This window comes from Gopherus evgoodei, chromosome 13, assembly GCF_007399415.2.
Source record: "Gopherus evgoodei ecotype Sinaloan lineage chromosome 13, rGopEvg1_v1.p, whole genome shotgun sequence".
NCBI classification, from domain to species: Eukaryota; Metazoa; Chordata; order Testudines; family Testudinidae; genus Gopherus; species Gopherus evgoodei.
In genome coordinates this window covers 777,865-790,825 of record NC_044334.1, presented here as the reverse complement: position 1 = coordinate 790,825, position 12,961 = coordinate 777,865, and the positions used below count along the sequence as shown (strand labels likewise).

Sequence of the window (12,961 nt, the reverse complement as noted above, 5' to 3'; positions counted from 1 at the left end):
CAGTCCAGTGTTCTCCTGCTGCAAAGCCATGCTGAGTTCACGTGTTCACCTTGCCAGAACTTCCTGGTGTGAAGTGTCAATTGCTTAGTTCTCAGCATTCCCATTGTCTTTCCGGATCTGCCACTGATAAAGATTGGCTGAACCCAATCCATAACGACCAATTCCGATCACCCCAACACATCGTGTCTCCTGCTCTGCGCCAGAAGCAGAATTTTAACTCTTCTGCATCCACTGGGTAGTAATGCCAAGGCGATATGTACAGAGTCCTACAGATAGTTCTTAAAAATATTACAGACAATTCCTCCGTTCGTCACACTCTTCTCTTCTATCTAAGGTTTTAATCCCACCTTCATCCCCATGGGTCCGATCACCTTGCAGTTGTGCATTAAGCAAGGTGACTCACATCCAGTGTGTGTGGATCACTCTCTCCCCAGGCCTCCACAGGAATGTAGGTACTGGGACGTGGTTTGCTTTGGCAGGGTTTTAGCCATGCTCCTCTGCTTGTATTAGCAAAGCCAGCTGAAGAAGTGCACCCGGCACTGGGAGCAGAAGGTCCTGATTGGTGTACCCTGAGCAGGTAGAGTTCCTCACAGCAGGCTGGGAAGGGGAAATCTCCTACCCAAGCCTGTAAGGGAAGGGTCTACATACAAATGGGAGGGAGATGAGTGCTGCTGTGGGCTCTGTGATGTGACTCAGCACAGCCCTGGGGGGCACAGGAGTGAATCATACACAAGTGAGGGGCTGAAGGATGCGCTGCTGAGAGGGGAAAGCAATGAAATATCAGGGAAAGGACATCCTGAACTATGCCTCGTCCCAGGATCTCAGTGCCTTGTGCAAACGTTAAGTGCAGCCTCACAAGGCTCCCATGGGGAATTATCCTCACACATCGGTAAGGCTAAGATTTTGCCATGGTTATTTTTACGAAAAGTCACGGACAGGTCATGGGCAATAAATCAAAATTAACAGAAGCCTTGATCTGTCTGTGACTTTTGCTGCTGTAGCTCTGTGGTTTCTCCTGCCACTGTGGTGGCTGGGAGCTGTGGGGTTCTCTCCCCACCCTCCCCTCCTGCAAGGCTGTTGCCTGTCACTGGAACCCTGGAGAGGACGCCCTGAGGAGGCTGTTGCCTGTTGCTGGAACCCTGCAGGTGGATCCTCCAGCAGTCCTGAAGCCCCAGGGGCTGAAGGAGAAAATGTCACAAGAGGTCTCTGGAAGTCATGGATTCCATGACTTTCATGACAAAAATGTAACCTTACACATGGGGAAACCGAGGCACAGAGTGTAATGGGACTGGACCAGCTTGCCAGCAGCAGAGGCACAAAAAGGCACAGGAGCCCTGATCCCAGTCTCCTGTTCTAACTACTAGACTAGAAACACTTGGAACTAGGGTCAAACCCTGGAGCCAGGGAAGAACTCAGACTCCTAGCTCCAACAGCCACGGGCAGCACAGGTATCTCTTACCAAGGCTGACGAGCACTTGCTGCAGGGCCTGGTAGGATGATGTCTGCAGGTCAAAGAGCGATAGCTTGTAGTCTGTGCTCAGCTGCACCTCGTGGCGGATGGTTTCAAACAGTGCCGACGCCCTATAGAGCTGGGAGGGGAGAACAGCCCATGGTGACACTCAGAACTGCAGCTGGCCCAGCCTGCAGCCACCAGCACTTCAGTGAGGGGGACTGGGGAGGAGAGGGGAATAAGCTGAGATCAACATGCTCTCAGCTGGGGTCAGGTCTGCCCCATCCAGTCCTGGTCTGCAAGGAGCTCAGCACACCCATACTTCAGTGTCCAAGACAGAGGGGCTGGCCACTCTGCAGGGGAAGAGACATAGCTGTGTCCAGGGAAAAGAGGCCAGAAGACTGCACCCAGGTGGGCAGTGACAAGTCATCTCTGAACAAGCACCATGTGTAAGAAGGGACCACACCCTGATGCATTACAGGGGATGAGAGATCCTCCTACTACTGGAGCTGCTGCCTACCTGGTGCTGGGCCTCCTCCAGGTTCCCACTAGCCCAGAGGGAGAGGCCCAGGCCATGGCGGATTTTGGCTTCATCTTCTCGACGCCCCAGCTGTTCTGCTAGTCTCAGTCCTGAAAAAGAAGAGGAGTCAGTGAAGACAAGAGAAAAGACTCCCTGCTGCTGGGTGATGGGAGGTTGGGGATGAAGAGAGTGGGGTGTTCAGGCTGCAGACAGGAGCAGGCTTACGCTGAGTCCTGGCCCTGGGGAGGGCACTGATCCGTGGGCCGGTGTAACCGATTTGCTGAGGCTGCACAACACCTTGAAGAGAAGTGCTGTATGTGCTCCCTGTGCTGTTGGAGTCAGCGGGTCAGCAGGAGGGGAGTGACACTAACACAAGGGGTAGGGAGCTGGCTAGCAGGAGTGCATGGAGAGGACAGGGAGAAGGATGTGCGGATGGAAGGATTTAATGATTGCAGGAGGTGTATGTGTATGACAGGCTGTACACACTGGGTGGTTTGAAACGACAGAGTGGTCTGGATGGCGAGGGGGATGTGGGGTGTACAGCTGTAGGGGAGCTGTACGCCTGTATGTGTGGGGCTGGGTCACAGGCCCTTCCTCTGTGCCACTCCAGCCTTGCCCCACCTACAACAGGCAGCCCCTCACCATCGCCGTTTGGCTTTTAACCCTTCCAACACTGCAGATGAGCAAAACTGCACTGAGCTGCCAAGTGTTGCTGGAGTCCTTCTTCCTCTCCCTCTTCACCCGAGAGGCCCTGCTAATCCAACCAGCTAACCAGGATATGCCTCAGTACCCGCCCTTGCCCCAGGTCTCCCAACACCTTCCTGGCAGACATGAGGCGGGGCGGCCATTCTAATCTGACCTACCACAGGAACATTCATTTCAGTTCCAACAACATCCACAGGCATTTCCTACAGTGCCCCAACACGTCACACCTCCACGGGCCCCAGTGACATCAGATACATACAAGCATGTTAGTCTCAACCGTTGCAGAGAATGTAAGGGAAAGGCCCAGGTGGGGTAAGGGCTGCTGGGCTCAGCTGCAGGAGAGTGGCCTGCAGGGATTCCCAGCAGCTGGAGCAGCAGGAAGGTCACCTCTCATCAGGAAAGGGGGCTGCACTGATTTCCCCTCCACCAGTTTAACTGAAATTCCCCCTACTATACTGAAATCCTGCTCAGGTCAGTTTCCAGGAAATCCAGGCTAACTTGTGTAATTAATCTATCAGTCTGCAGCCCAGCTCCCACCACACCATTCAATCCACTCAGCTTGTCTTCTTGCTCACACTGCTGCCGCCATGCTGAACAGACGACGCTTTTATCCTGGGAGATGGTGCAGCAGCAGCAGCAGCAGCAGCAGCAGAGTAAGGCGTGCAAGGCTGGAACAATGGGGGCCCTCCAGCTGTCCCCTGCTCCCAGCCACTCAGATCATCCCCTACAACACTGCCGTGGTGCAAGGTTCAGAGGCCTGTTACTTTTCCAGCTCTAAGCCCCATCCCCACTTTAATGTGAAGGGGAGAAACAGGTAGTTCCCAGCTGAGGCAAACTCAGCCCAGGTGGGCTGCAGGGCTGTTTGTCCTCAGTACAAACAGGCTTTGTGGATCCAAGTCATTCCCTGGCCTGCCATGTCACCCACTGAGGAGATTTCCCTCTCTTGACTCAGGGCAGACGGGCTTTATAAAGAGACTTAGGGTGCTTGGAGTGAAGTTTAGTGATTAATCTTCCCCCGGCAAAGCACTCACTGACCTTTAAAGGCTTTGCCATTCCCTTGTCTGTCACAATGTGCTGCTACATGAAGGTCTGGGCAGCCGGGCCGCTAATGAAGGGCACAGTGCCCGGGGTGATAACTGCACAGGCCTGCATGAGACTGTCAGAGCTAGCAAATGTCTTAGACATATACTCACATTCCTACATCTTGCTCCCTTTCATATGGACATGCCTTCTCCCCCATTCCCTGGAGACGTAAAGCCACTGGATAATTCATCCACTCACCTTCCTGCAAGTACATCACAGCCTGAGAGTAGTTCTGCAAGGCATGGTGTGTCCTCCCAAGACTGCTGTAGGACACGGTTTTGGCCACCAAGTCATTCATTTGAGCTGCAATGCTGAGATGTTGCTCCTGATAAACCACTGCCCTCTCATAGGTGCCCAGCGACTCGTACGTTAATCCCAGGTTCCCATAGGCCCTGCCCTGGCATGCAGGATTGTTGGTCTCTTCTGCAATCTGCAGGTCCAGCTGGTGGTACTGCAGTGCCGTGTCATACTCCCCCATTAGCTGATAGACTCCCCCCAGGCCGCAGGCGGCGTCACTCTCCAGAGACCGGTCTTTCATTTCTCGGGCGATGTTTAGCTGCCGTTCCAGGCAGGAGATGGCTTGCTCGTAATTTCCTAATTGGCTGTGCAGACTCCCCAGCTCCCCATAGGCTTGGGCTTTGTTGAACGCCTCCCCAAGCTCATGGGCCACCACTAGCCTCTTTTCAAAGCACACGAGAGCCTGCTGCAAACTTCCCATTGCCCTGTGTGGAGAGAAAAGGAGCATTTATCTTGCCTAGGCATATGTAACATGAAAACCATCTTTCACTGTCACGTCCTACAGAGAAACACTGCTCTGGAGCCAGCTCAAATCTGTCATGGCCCCGCTGCCAGATGTAGGAGAATTTCAGAGCTACCATCAGTGAACTTGCCAGTGAACCCTGGAGTCAATGGTAAGAGAGACCCTGAAGGCCACAATCAGGCTCAAAAAATTGTCCAGGCCTCCTCTGCGTCCCCTGTAAACTCCTCACTCAAGGGGGCCCGGCGCAGGGAAATGAAGTTTCATTATTCAGGGTAATAGCACAGCCTGAATAACCTTCCCCCTCGCCATCCAGACCGCTCTGTTGTTCCACACTACCCGGTGTGCAGACACTGCCTCCCACAGCCATACACCTTCCCTTTCAGCCATACACACACACCCCGACAACCCTCCTGCACCACCCACACAGCTGTCATTCCACACCGCCCAGTGTGTACACCCTGCCATACACATACACCTCCCACAACCATTAAATCTCTCCATCCGTACACATATGCCCCACAGCCATACACCCCCCACACAACTGTACGCATATACTTTCACAGCTGTACACCCCCCATCTGTATACTTACACCTCCACAGCAATGCATCCTACACACATCTCTACACATACACCACCAGTTTCCCATGTACCCACTACTGCCACCCCACAAATCTGTACACATATACCCCACAGCCCTCCACATATCCTTCAAAGCCACTAGCCCCCCCACATCCATGCACACAGACTCCCACAGCCATATACCCCACACAGATCTGTACAAATACACCCCTGCAGCTTCCATGTACCCTCCACAGCCATATACCCCTCTGACATAAATGTGTACAGACACGTGCACAGCACCCCCATCTACCCTTCACACCCCAAATCCGTACACCTACACCCCCCAGTCATATATCCCCAACACACATCTGTATACACATCCCCTACAGCTCTACACCCACACATCCATACATGTAACCCCAACCCACACAAATGCATCTGTAAAGTTTCCCCTCCCCCCTGCACCCATACTCCGATCTCTCACAGTCGTACACATACCCTGCCCCATACCCACCCCACCAGCTGCCCATCCATCTCTATTTACACACACACACACCCTTCTATCTCCCCCCAGCACACACACAGCTTGCTAGCCAGTGACTGCACAGTGAGAGAGAAATCCAGCATATTGTCTTGAATCTGTGTTCTCAGGTTGGTTTCCTGACACTAAGCCCTGTTGGCAGCACGTGCACCCATATACTCGCTGTGACACAGCTCACCACTGAATCACGTGAATAGTGATGGTATAATCATCACTCAGGTATTTTCACTCATTCACTTTCAAGACATTTCTCATTACCAAAGGCCAGGCAATACTTCAGCCTTCGGCATTTGTTACCTGTGCCCATTTCCAAGGCCCCGATAGGCCTTCGCCTGGTCTTGCATGCGATTTAAACTCTGAGCTACAGATAAGTACTGTTCATAATACTTTATGGCTTCTTCATAATCTCCTAGAGCCTCGTAACAATCCCCCAGGTTTCCGTATGCCCGGCCTCTGTCCAGCACAGCTTCGTTTCCACCCAGCTGCTGTAGCATGGCCAACTGCTGCTCAAAGTACCCAATAGCTTCCTCCATGACATTCATGTTCATCTTGGTGATGCCCATGTTGCCATAGACTTGGGCCTCTATACTGGGGTCCTTCAGCTTCTGTCCAAGTTCCAACTGTTCTTCATAACACTTGAATGCCATGGTGTACTTCCCAAGGCACATGTACACTGCAGCAAGGTGGCCATGAGCTCTGCATTCACCCGGCATATCCCCTAGCTCCTGGTAAACCTCCAGTTGCTGTGTATGGTACCCCAAGGCCTTGTCATATTTCTGTATCATCTTGTACGCAGAACCCAAGGCTGCATAGGCACTGGCCTCCAATCTCCTGTCTTTGACATGATGGGCTAAGCTCAGCTGCTGCTCATAGAATTTTATTGCACCATTTACATCTTTTTTACATATAAAAATATCCCCCAGGTTCCCAAGAGCCCGGAATTTGGCTTGGGAATTGTTCAGAGACTGGGCCAGAGACAGCAGGTACTTCTGGCATTCCTCGGCTTTGCTGAAGTCCATTAAGGCCTTGAACGCCAGACCCAGGTTGCAGTAGGCCTTGGCTTGGCTCAGCTTGTCATGTAGATCCTTTGCTAAGGCAAGATCCTGCTCGTAGTACTTTACAGCCTCCTCATAGTTTCCAAGGCAGTAATGGGCATAGCCAAGGTTGTGGCAAACTTTCCCCTCCCCCTCCATGTCCTGCAGCTCAGGGGACAGGCGCAGGTATTGCTCATAGTAAGGGGCTGCCTGCGCATACTCTCCTCGCGAGCAATGGAAGTTGCCCAGGTTGCTGAGGGCCCGGGCCTCGCTCTGTATGTCCCGCAGCTCCTGGGCGATGTTGAGGTGGTTTTGGTAGTGCTGCAGGGCCCGGTCATGGGCGCCTAAGGCCTGATATGCCACTGCTAAGTTCCCATGGGTGGATGCCTGCGAGGCTCGATCATTCACTTCCATCGAAATCTGCAGCTCCTGCCGGTGGTATTTCACAGCGTGGTCATACATGCCCAGGGCATTGTACGCATTGCCCATGTTGCCGTAGGCCCTGCCCTGAGCACCATAGTCATTGAGCTCCTGGGCGATGGACAGGTGAGTCTTGTGGAGTTTCAGAGCAGAGTCATAGTCGCCTTTCATCTGGTGAATGATCCCTGGGAAGTAACAGAAGCACAGAGATTAAAGAGATAAAACCCCAGTGCCGCCCCTGCCACCCCCACAGCCTCACACGACAACCTGTCCCACACAGCACCACCAGCCCCATCCCACCATCCCTCCCGCACAGCCTCACATGACAAGCTTTCCCACACATCACCCCTAGAACCACCACATCAGCCCTCCCGCACAGCACTGCCCCTCCTCTCCCACAGCGCTGCCCTCAGCTCCACACACTGACCCTTCCCCACACTGCCACCCCCAGCAACCCTTCCCCACACCGCCCCGCCCCACAGCCTCACACGACAACCTTTCCCACACACTACCCCCAGCCCCATCACACCGCCCCTCCCCCACAGCGCTGCCCTCAGCTCCACACACTGACCCTTCCCCACACTGACCCTCCCCCACAGCCTCACACGACAACCTTTCCCACACACTACCCCCAGCCCCATCACACCACCCCTCCCGCACAGCGCTGCCTCTGGCCCCGACACTGCCCCTCCGCCACAGCCCCACAGCACTGCCCCTCTCCCACAGTGCTGTCTGCAGCTCCATACACTGACCCTTCCCCACACCGCCCCTCCCCAACAACCTCACATAACAACCCTTCCCCAAACCACCCCTCCCCCACAGCACTGCCCCTCTCCCACAACACTGCCCTCAGCTCCACACACTGACCCTTTCCCACACCGCTCCTTCCCCACAACCTCACACAACCCTTCCCCACACACCACCCCCACAGCGCTGCCCTCAGCTCCACACACTGACCCTTCCCCACACTGCCACCCCCAGCAACCCTTCCCCACACCGCCCCGCCCCACAGCCTCACACGACAACCTTTCCCACACACTACCCCCAGCCCCATCACACCGCCCCTCCCCCACAGCGCTGCCCTCAGCTCCACACACTGACCCTTCCCCACACTGGCCCTCCCCCACAGCCTCACATGACAACCTTTCCCACACACTACCCCCAGCCCCATCACACCACCCCTCCCGCACAGCGCTGCCTCTGGCCCCGACACTGCCCCTCCGCCACAGCCCCACAGCACTGCCCCTCTCCCACAGTGCTGTCTGCAGCTCCATACACTGACCCTTCCCCACACCGCCCCTCCCCAACAACCTCACATAACAACCCTTCCCCAAACCACCCCTCCCCCACAGCACTGCCCCTCTCCCACAACACTGCCCTCAGCTCCACACACTGACCCTTTCCCACACCGCTCCTTCCCCACAACCTCACACAACCCTTCCCCACACACCACCCCCACAGTGCTGTCTGCAGCTCCATACACTGACCCTTCCCCACACCGCCCCTCCCCAACAACCTCACATAACAACCCTTCCCCACACACCACCCCCACAGCGCTGCCCTCAGCTCCACACACTGATCCTTCTCCACAGCACCGACCCAGCCCCACACGACAACCCTTCCCCACAGCGCTGCCCTCAAGCGCACACATCAGCCCTCCTCCAGCTCCACACACTGACCCTCCCACACTGCGCCACCCCAGCCCCACCCCCAGCCTCACACTGCAACCCTCCCCCTCAACCCCACACACTGACCCTCCCTCACAGCACTGGGCATGGCCCCATCCCTTCCCACTGCTACTGGGACTAGCCCCAAGCCTCACCCACCAACCCTTCCCCACACCGCCCCGCCCCACAGCCTCACACGACAACCTTTCCCACACACTACCCCCAGCCCCATCACACCGCCCCTCCCCCACAGCGCTGCCCTCAGCTCCACACACTGACCCTTCCCCACACTGACCCTCCCCCACAGCCTCACACGACAACCTTTCCCACACACTACCCCCAGCCCCATCACACCACCCCTCCCGCACAGCGCTGCCTCTGGCCCCGACACTGCCCCTCTGCCACAGCCCCACAGCACTACCCCTCTCCCACAGTGCTGTCTGCAGCTCCATACACTGACCCTTCCCCACACCGCCCCTCCCCAACAACCTCACATAACAACCCTTCCCCACACACCACCCCCACAGCGCTGCCCTCAGCTCCACACACTGACCCTTTCCCACACCGCTCCTTCCCCACAACCTCACACAACCCTTCCCCACACACCACCCCCACAGCGCTGCCCTCAGCTCCACACACTGATCCTTCTCCACAGCACCGCCCCAGCCCCACACGACAACCCTTCCCCACAGCGCTGCCCTCAAGCGCACACATCAGCCCTCCTCCAGCTCCACACACTGACCCTCCCACACTGCGCCACCCCAGCCCCACCCCCAGCCTCACACTGCAACCCTCCCCCTCAACCCCACACACTGACCCTCCCTCACAGCACTGGGCACGGCCCCATCCCTTCCCACTGCTACTGGGACTAGCCCCAAGCCTCACCCACCAACCCTTCCCCACAGCACCAGGCCCAGCCCTGCAGCCCCACAGCAGGGAAAACCACCACATTTTTCAAGAGCATTTCATAGGATTCTTTAGCTACAGATGCGCTTTCCCCTTCTAGTCCCAGTATTCAAGCATTTTAAGGGTGTTTCAGTGCTAGGGTCCTACCACACCAGTGCATGGAGCCACACTGGAGAGGCACCTCACTCAGCCCTCACTCCATGGCAGAGATGGAAGTCACTGGCAGCTGGGCGCTCAGCACCTCTAAAAGGAACCTGTCCAAAGGGATCTAACAAGTCCATGGCAGAGCTGGGAGCAGCCCCCAGGACTCCCAGTCTGGTCACAGAGACTTCAACCAGAATGAGACCGTCACGGTGCCCTCAAGCAGTGAGTGGCTGGGGACACTGCAGCAGAGTGTGGGACAGCAGGGTGCCAGGGGACAGAGGAATAGAGCCAGCAGCTCGGATCAGGACTGAGGGGCGGGGGTAAGGAGCAGAGGCAGAGGGCCCAGGTGAGGGTGACAAGGCCCAGAGGCAGCACGCCCTGGACCCAGGCAAAGATTTGTCTGGGACTGCGAATCACAAGTCTGTTCAGCAAACAGCACCAAACACAGACTGCAACAACTGGAGCCTGCAACAACTAGAACATGACAAAGGATTTTTGCAACCAAAAAGTGGAGAGGAGATGGCACGACTCGAGTCCTGGGCACATTCTTCGGGGCAAAGACCGGATGGCAACCCCTCCACTAAGGGCTCTGGAAGCTACAGGATCCTCTGGAAAACGGACAGCACACCAAGGTGCTGGGAAATCAATGAACCAGAGCCCTGGGTGCCTCCATTCCCAACCCTTTAAATAAGACTGGAAGGCTAAAGCAGAGCACGAGGCCCTCATCGCTAGGTGCCTCACCCACTTGCAGGCGGCTCTGCTCTCTCCACGGGGCTCTTCCAAAGGCTGCCTGTGACTAGAGCAGGGAGAGAACGGCTTTCTGCCGGAGCTGGAGTGGTGGCTCAAGTACCCAGAATCTCTTAACACTGTCTTAGGTGAGTTCCAGGCTCAGAGTCATCAGATACTCAGCCTGGTAAAGCAGCCTTCCCAGAAACTCTCTGAGCTGCCTGGGCACTCAGTGCCCAGGGCTGGATTTATTGTGCTATGGAGAAGCAGCAATAACTGAGGTGGCTCAATAAAGCAATCACAGTGATGGATGAAGCACCAGAGAAGCAGTGAGACCATGCTACAGGGAGGAGGCCAGGACAGCAAAGACAGCCTGGAACCAGCAGAGAACCCCAAAAGCACAGACAGCTTCCTCAGCCTGTCACACTAGCCATTATCCTAAGGAGCAGAAACCCACTTGCCAGTCACAGCTCTTGCTCTTCATGAGATGGTTCCAGGGCACTAAACCCAGAGAGGCTGCCTGGAATTAGCTCTGATTTAAAACACTAATCACTGTGAAACGCCAGTTCAGTTGAGCATTTAGGACTGAGACAGCAGGGGTCTCGGTGGGGAGAGGAATCACATTTCCTGCACCAGCTTTGATGGGCCCGCCTACATCTGTACCCCAGCAGCTTGCCCCTGAGTTCCTAACATGCTCACCCAAGGGGATGTTGCTAAGTTTTCAGATGTGGATTGGGAGGTTCAGAAAGCCATAGGAGTTAACTCTAGCAAGTCCTGTACAGTCCATTCCCCTAATCCCAGGGGCTAGTGCTGGTTTGTTCCTACAACAGACAATCAGCTTTCCAACTGATGCCCCAAACATACTGAGAATTACAATGAAACAATTTAACAATAAACCTGAATAGAACTTTGAAGTGCCAATTAAGCGTGCCCTACATAGCACAGCCATCCCCAGGAGCAGGTGTGGAGGTGTGACTGACCATCACACCTGAGAGACAGTGGAAGGCCATAGGCTCAATCTCCATGGGTCTGTCCTATGCCTGTAGAATAAGAAAGATGCCTCAGGTTTGAGTCTCCTTACAATGACTGGTGCACTTTGCATTAATGGGATTAATGAGACTCTGCACTTTCTTCTAAGGAGCTCTGGGCCCTTTGCAGACATTCACGAACAGGCCTGTGGCCCCAACACCTGCTGAAGAGGGCACTGCACAGCACAATATCTGAGCCAGGAGGACAAATGCAAATAGGGGGCAACTGTCACCACCTCACCCCAAAAAGGAGTAATCTGCTCACTCCAGAACACATGACAACAGGCATCCTCAGGGTGGAAGGAGAGAGGATGCAGTGGGAGGAGGAGAAAGGGATGGGCTTCCACAAGTCCAGTAGACCCTGGGAGCTACAATTAGGCAGCGAGTTTGATCCAGCTCTTGTTTAGTGCTGACAAACACAAATGCGAAGACAGATGGCTTTACAAGCAGGGCTGGAATGCAATAGCTGAAATTTGCTTTCCTGAGGCAATTTGGAGATTAACAGATTCATTTTGTAAATTCATATTGTTCTGAAAACCGCAAGTCCTGATATGTACTCTGGCCAGATTAACTTCTATCAAAGCAAGTTGTTCTATAAATTCTACTCATTTTCCTACCAACAAGAGGCTTCAGGATAAGGCAATTTACAAGATATGGGCAGAGTGAAATAAGATTTAAATAACAAGGCCTGGGTTGCTGCTGACAAGTCTCTTTTTTTGCACCGTAAGTGTGAACAAATTTAAAGTTTATGAAATTGAGGGACTGATGGGACTAGCTTGAGTGGCCAAGTCCCATGTGAGCTCCCCCCACAACTGTGCTAATGCCCCCCAATCCTGATCTATCATACCCCTTACTGTTCCATTTCTGGGACCCACAACTGTACCGCTGCACCTCAACTCTTCCCTTTAACACCACCTGTTATTCCTGTCCTGGGGTTCCTGCCCTTCAATCCTAACCTGCAGTTTCCTGCTATTCCAGTCTTGGGACAGCAGATCTGGACAAACATCACATGAAACTAGGATGGGTCTCAACTGTTTCACATGTGCCCTACATGGGATCTGAAGCCAAGGCTCCAGAGCTCTCCCTCATTGCACCCCCAAGCCCCAGCGTCTCCATTCTCACAGCGAAAGCACTGAGGTAGGAAGACACCTCAAGATCCATGATAACTTGAGACTTTACAAAACAGATTTGGATCTGAGGCTCATATACTTTTAAAGACATTATCTTGCCCTCCTCCAACTGGGAGCTGGGCAGCTTTTACAAATAGCAGCTAACACCTGCATAACCCCACTGAGAAGCAAGCAATGAAGACAGAAGTATCACTGAATCTACCACTGAAATGTAGCTACCTGTGGGGTGTAAGAAGGCAACTACTTAACTGCACACAGAAGGTTATCACTGGAAGGAAAGAAGAA

The 12,961-nt window shown here is 54.4% G+C and overlaps 1 protein-coding gene across 2 annotated transcripts in view; it reads right to left on the bottom strand.

Annotated features, from left to right (window-relative positions):
- TTC28 (tetratricopeptide repeat domain 28) overlaps nt 1–12,961 on the bottom strand; it is a 316,685-nt gene that overhangs the window by 76,618 nt on the left and 227,106 nt on the right. For both annotated transcript variants that reach the window (XM_030582635.1, XM_030582636.1), the window contains exons 6-9: nt 5,919–7,260; nt 3,957–4,480; nt 1,971–2,080; nt 1,460–1,589 (exon numbers count right to left, since the gene is read on the bottom strand). In XM_030582635.1, coding sequence (XP_030438495.1) covers nt 1,460–1,589; nt 1,971–2,080; nt 3,957–4,480; nt 5,919–7,260 — 2,106 coding nt within the window. The remainder of the gene's footprint in view (nt 1–1,459; nt 1,590–1,970; nt 2,081–3,956; nt 4,481–5,918; nt 7,261–12,961) is intronic.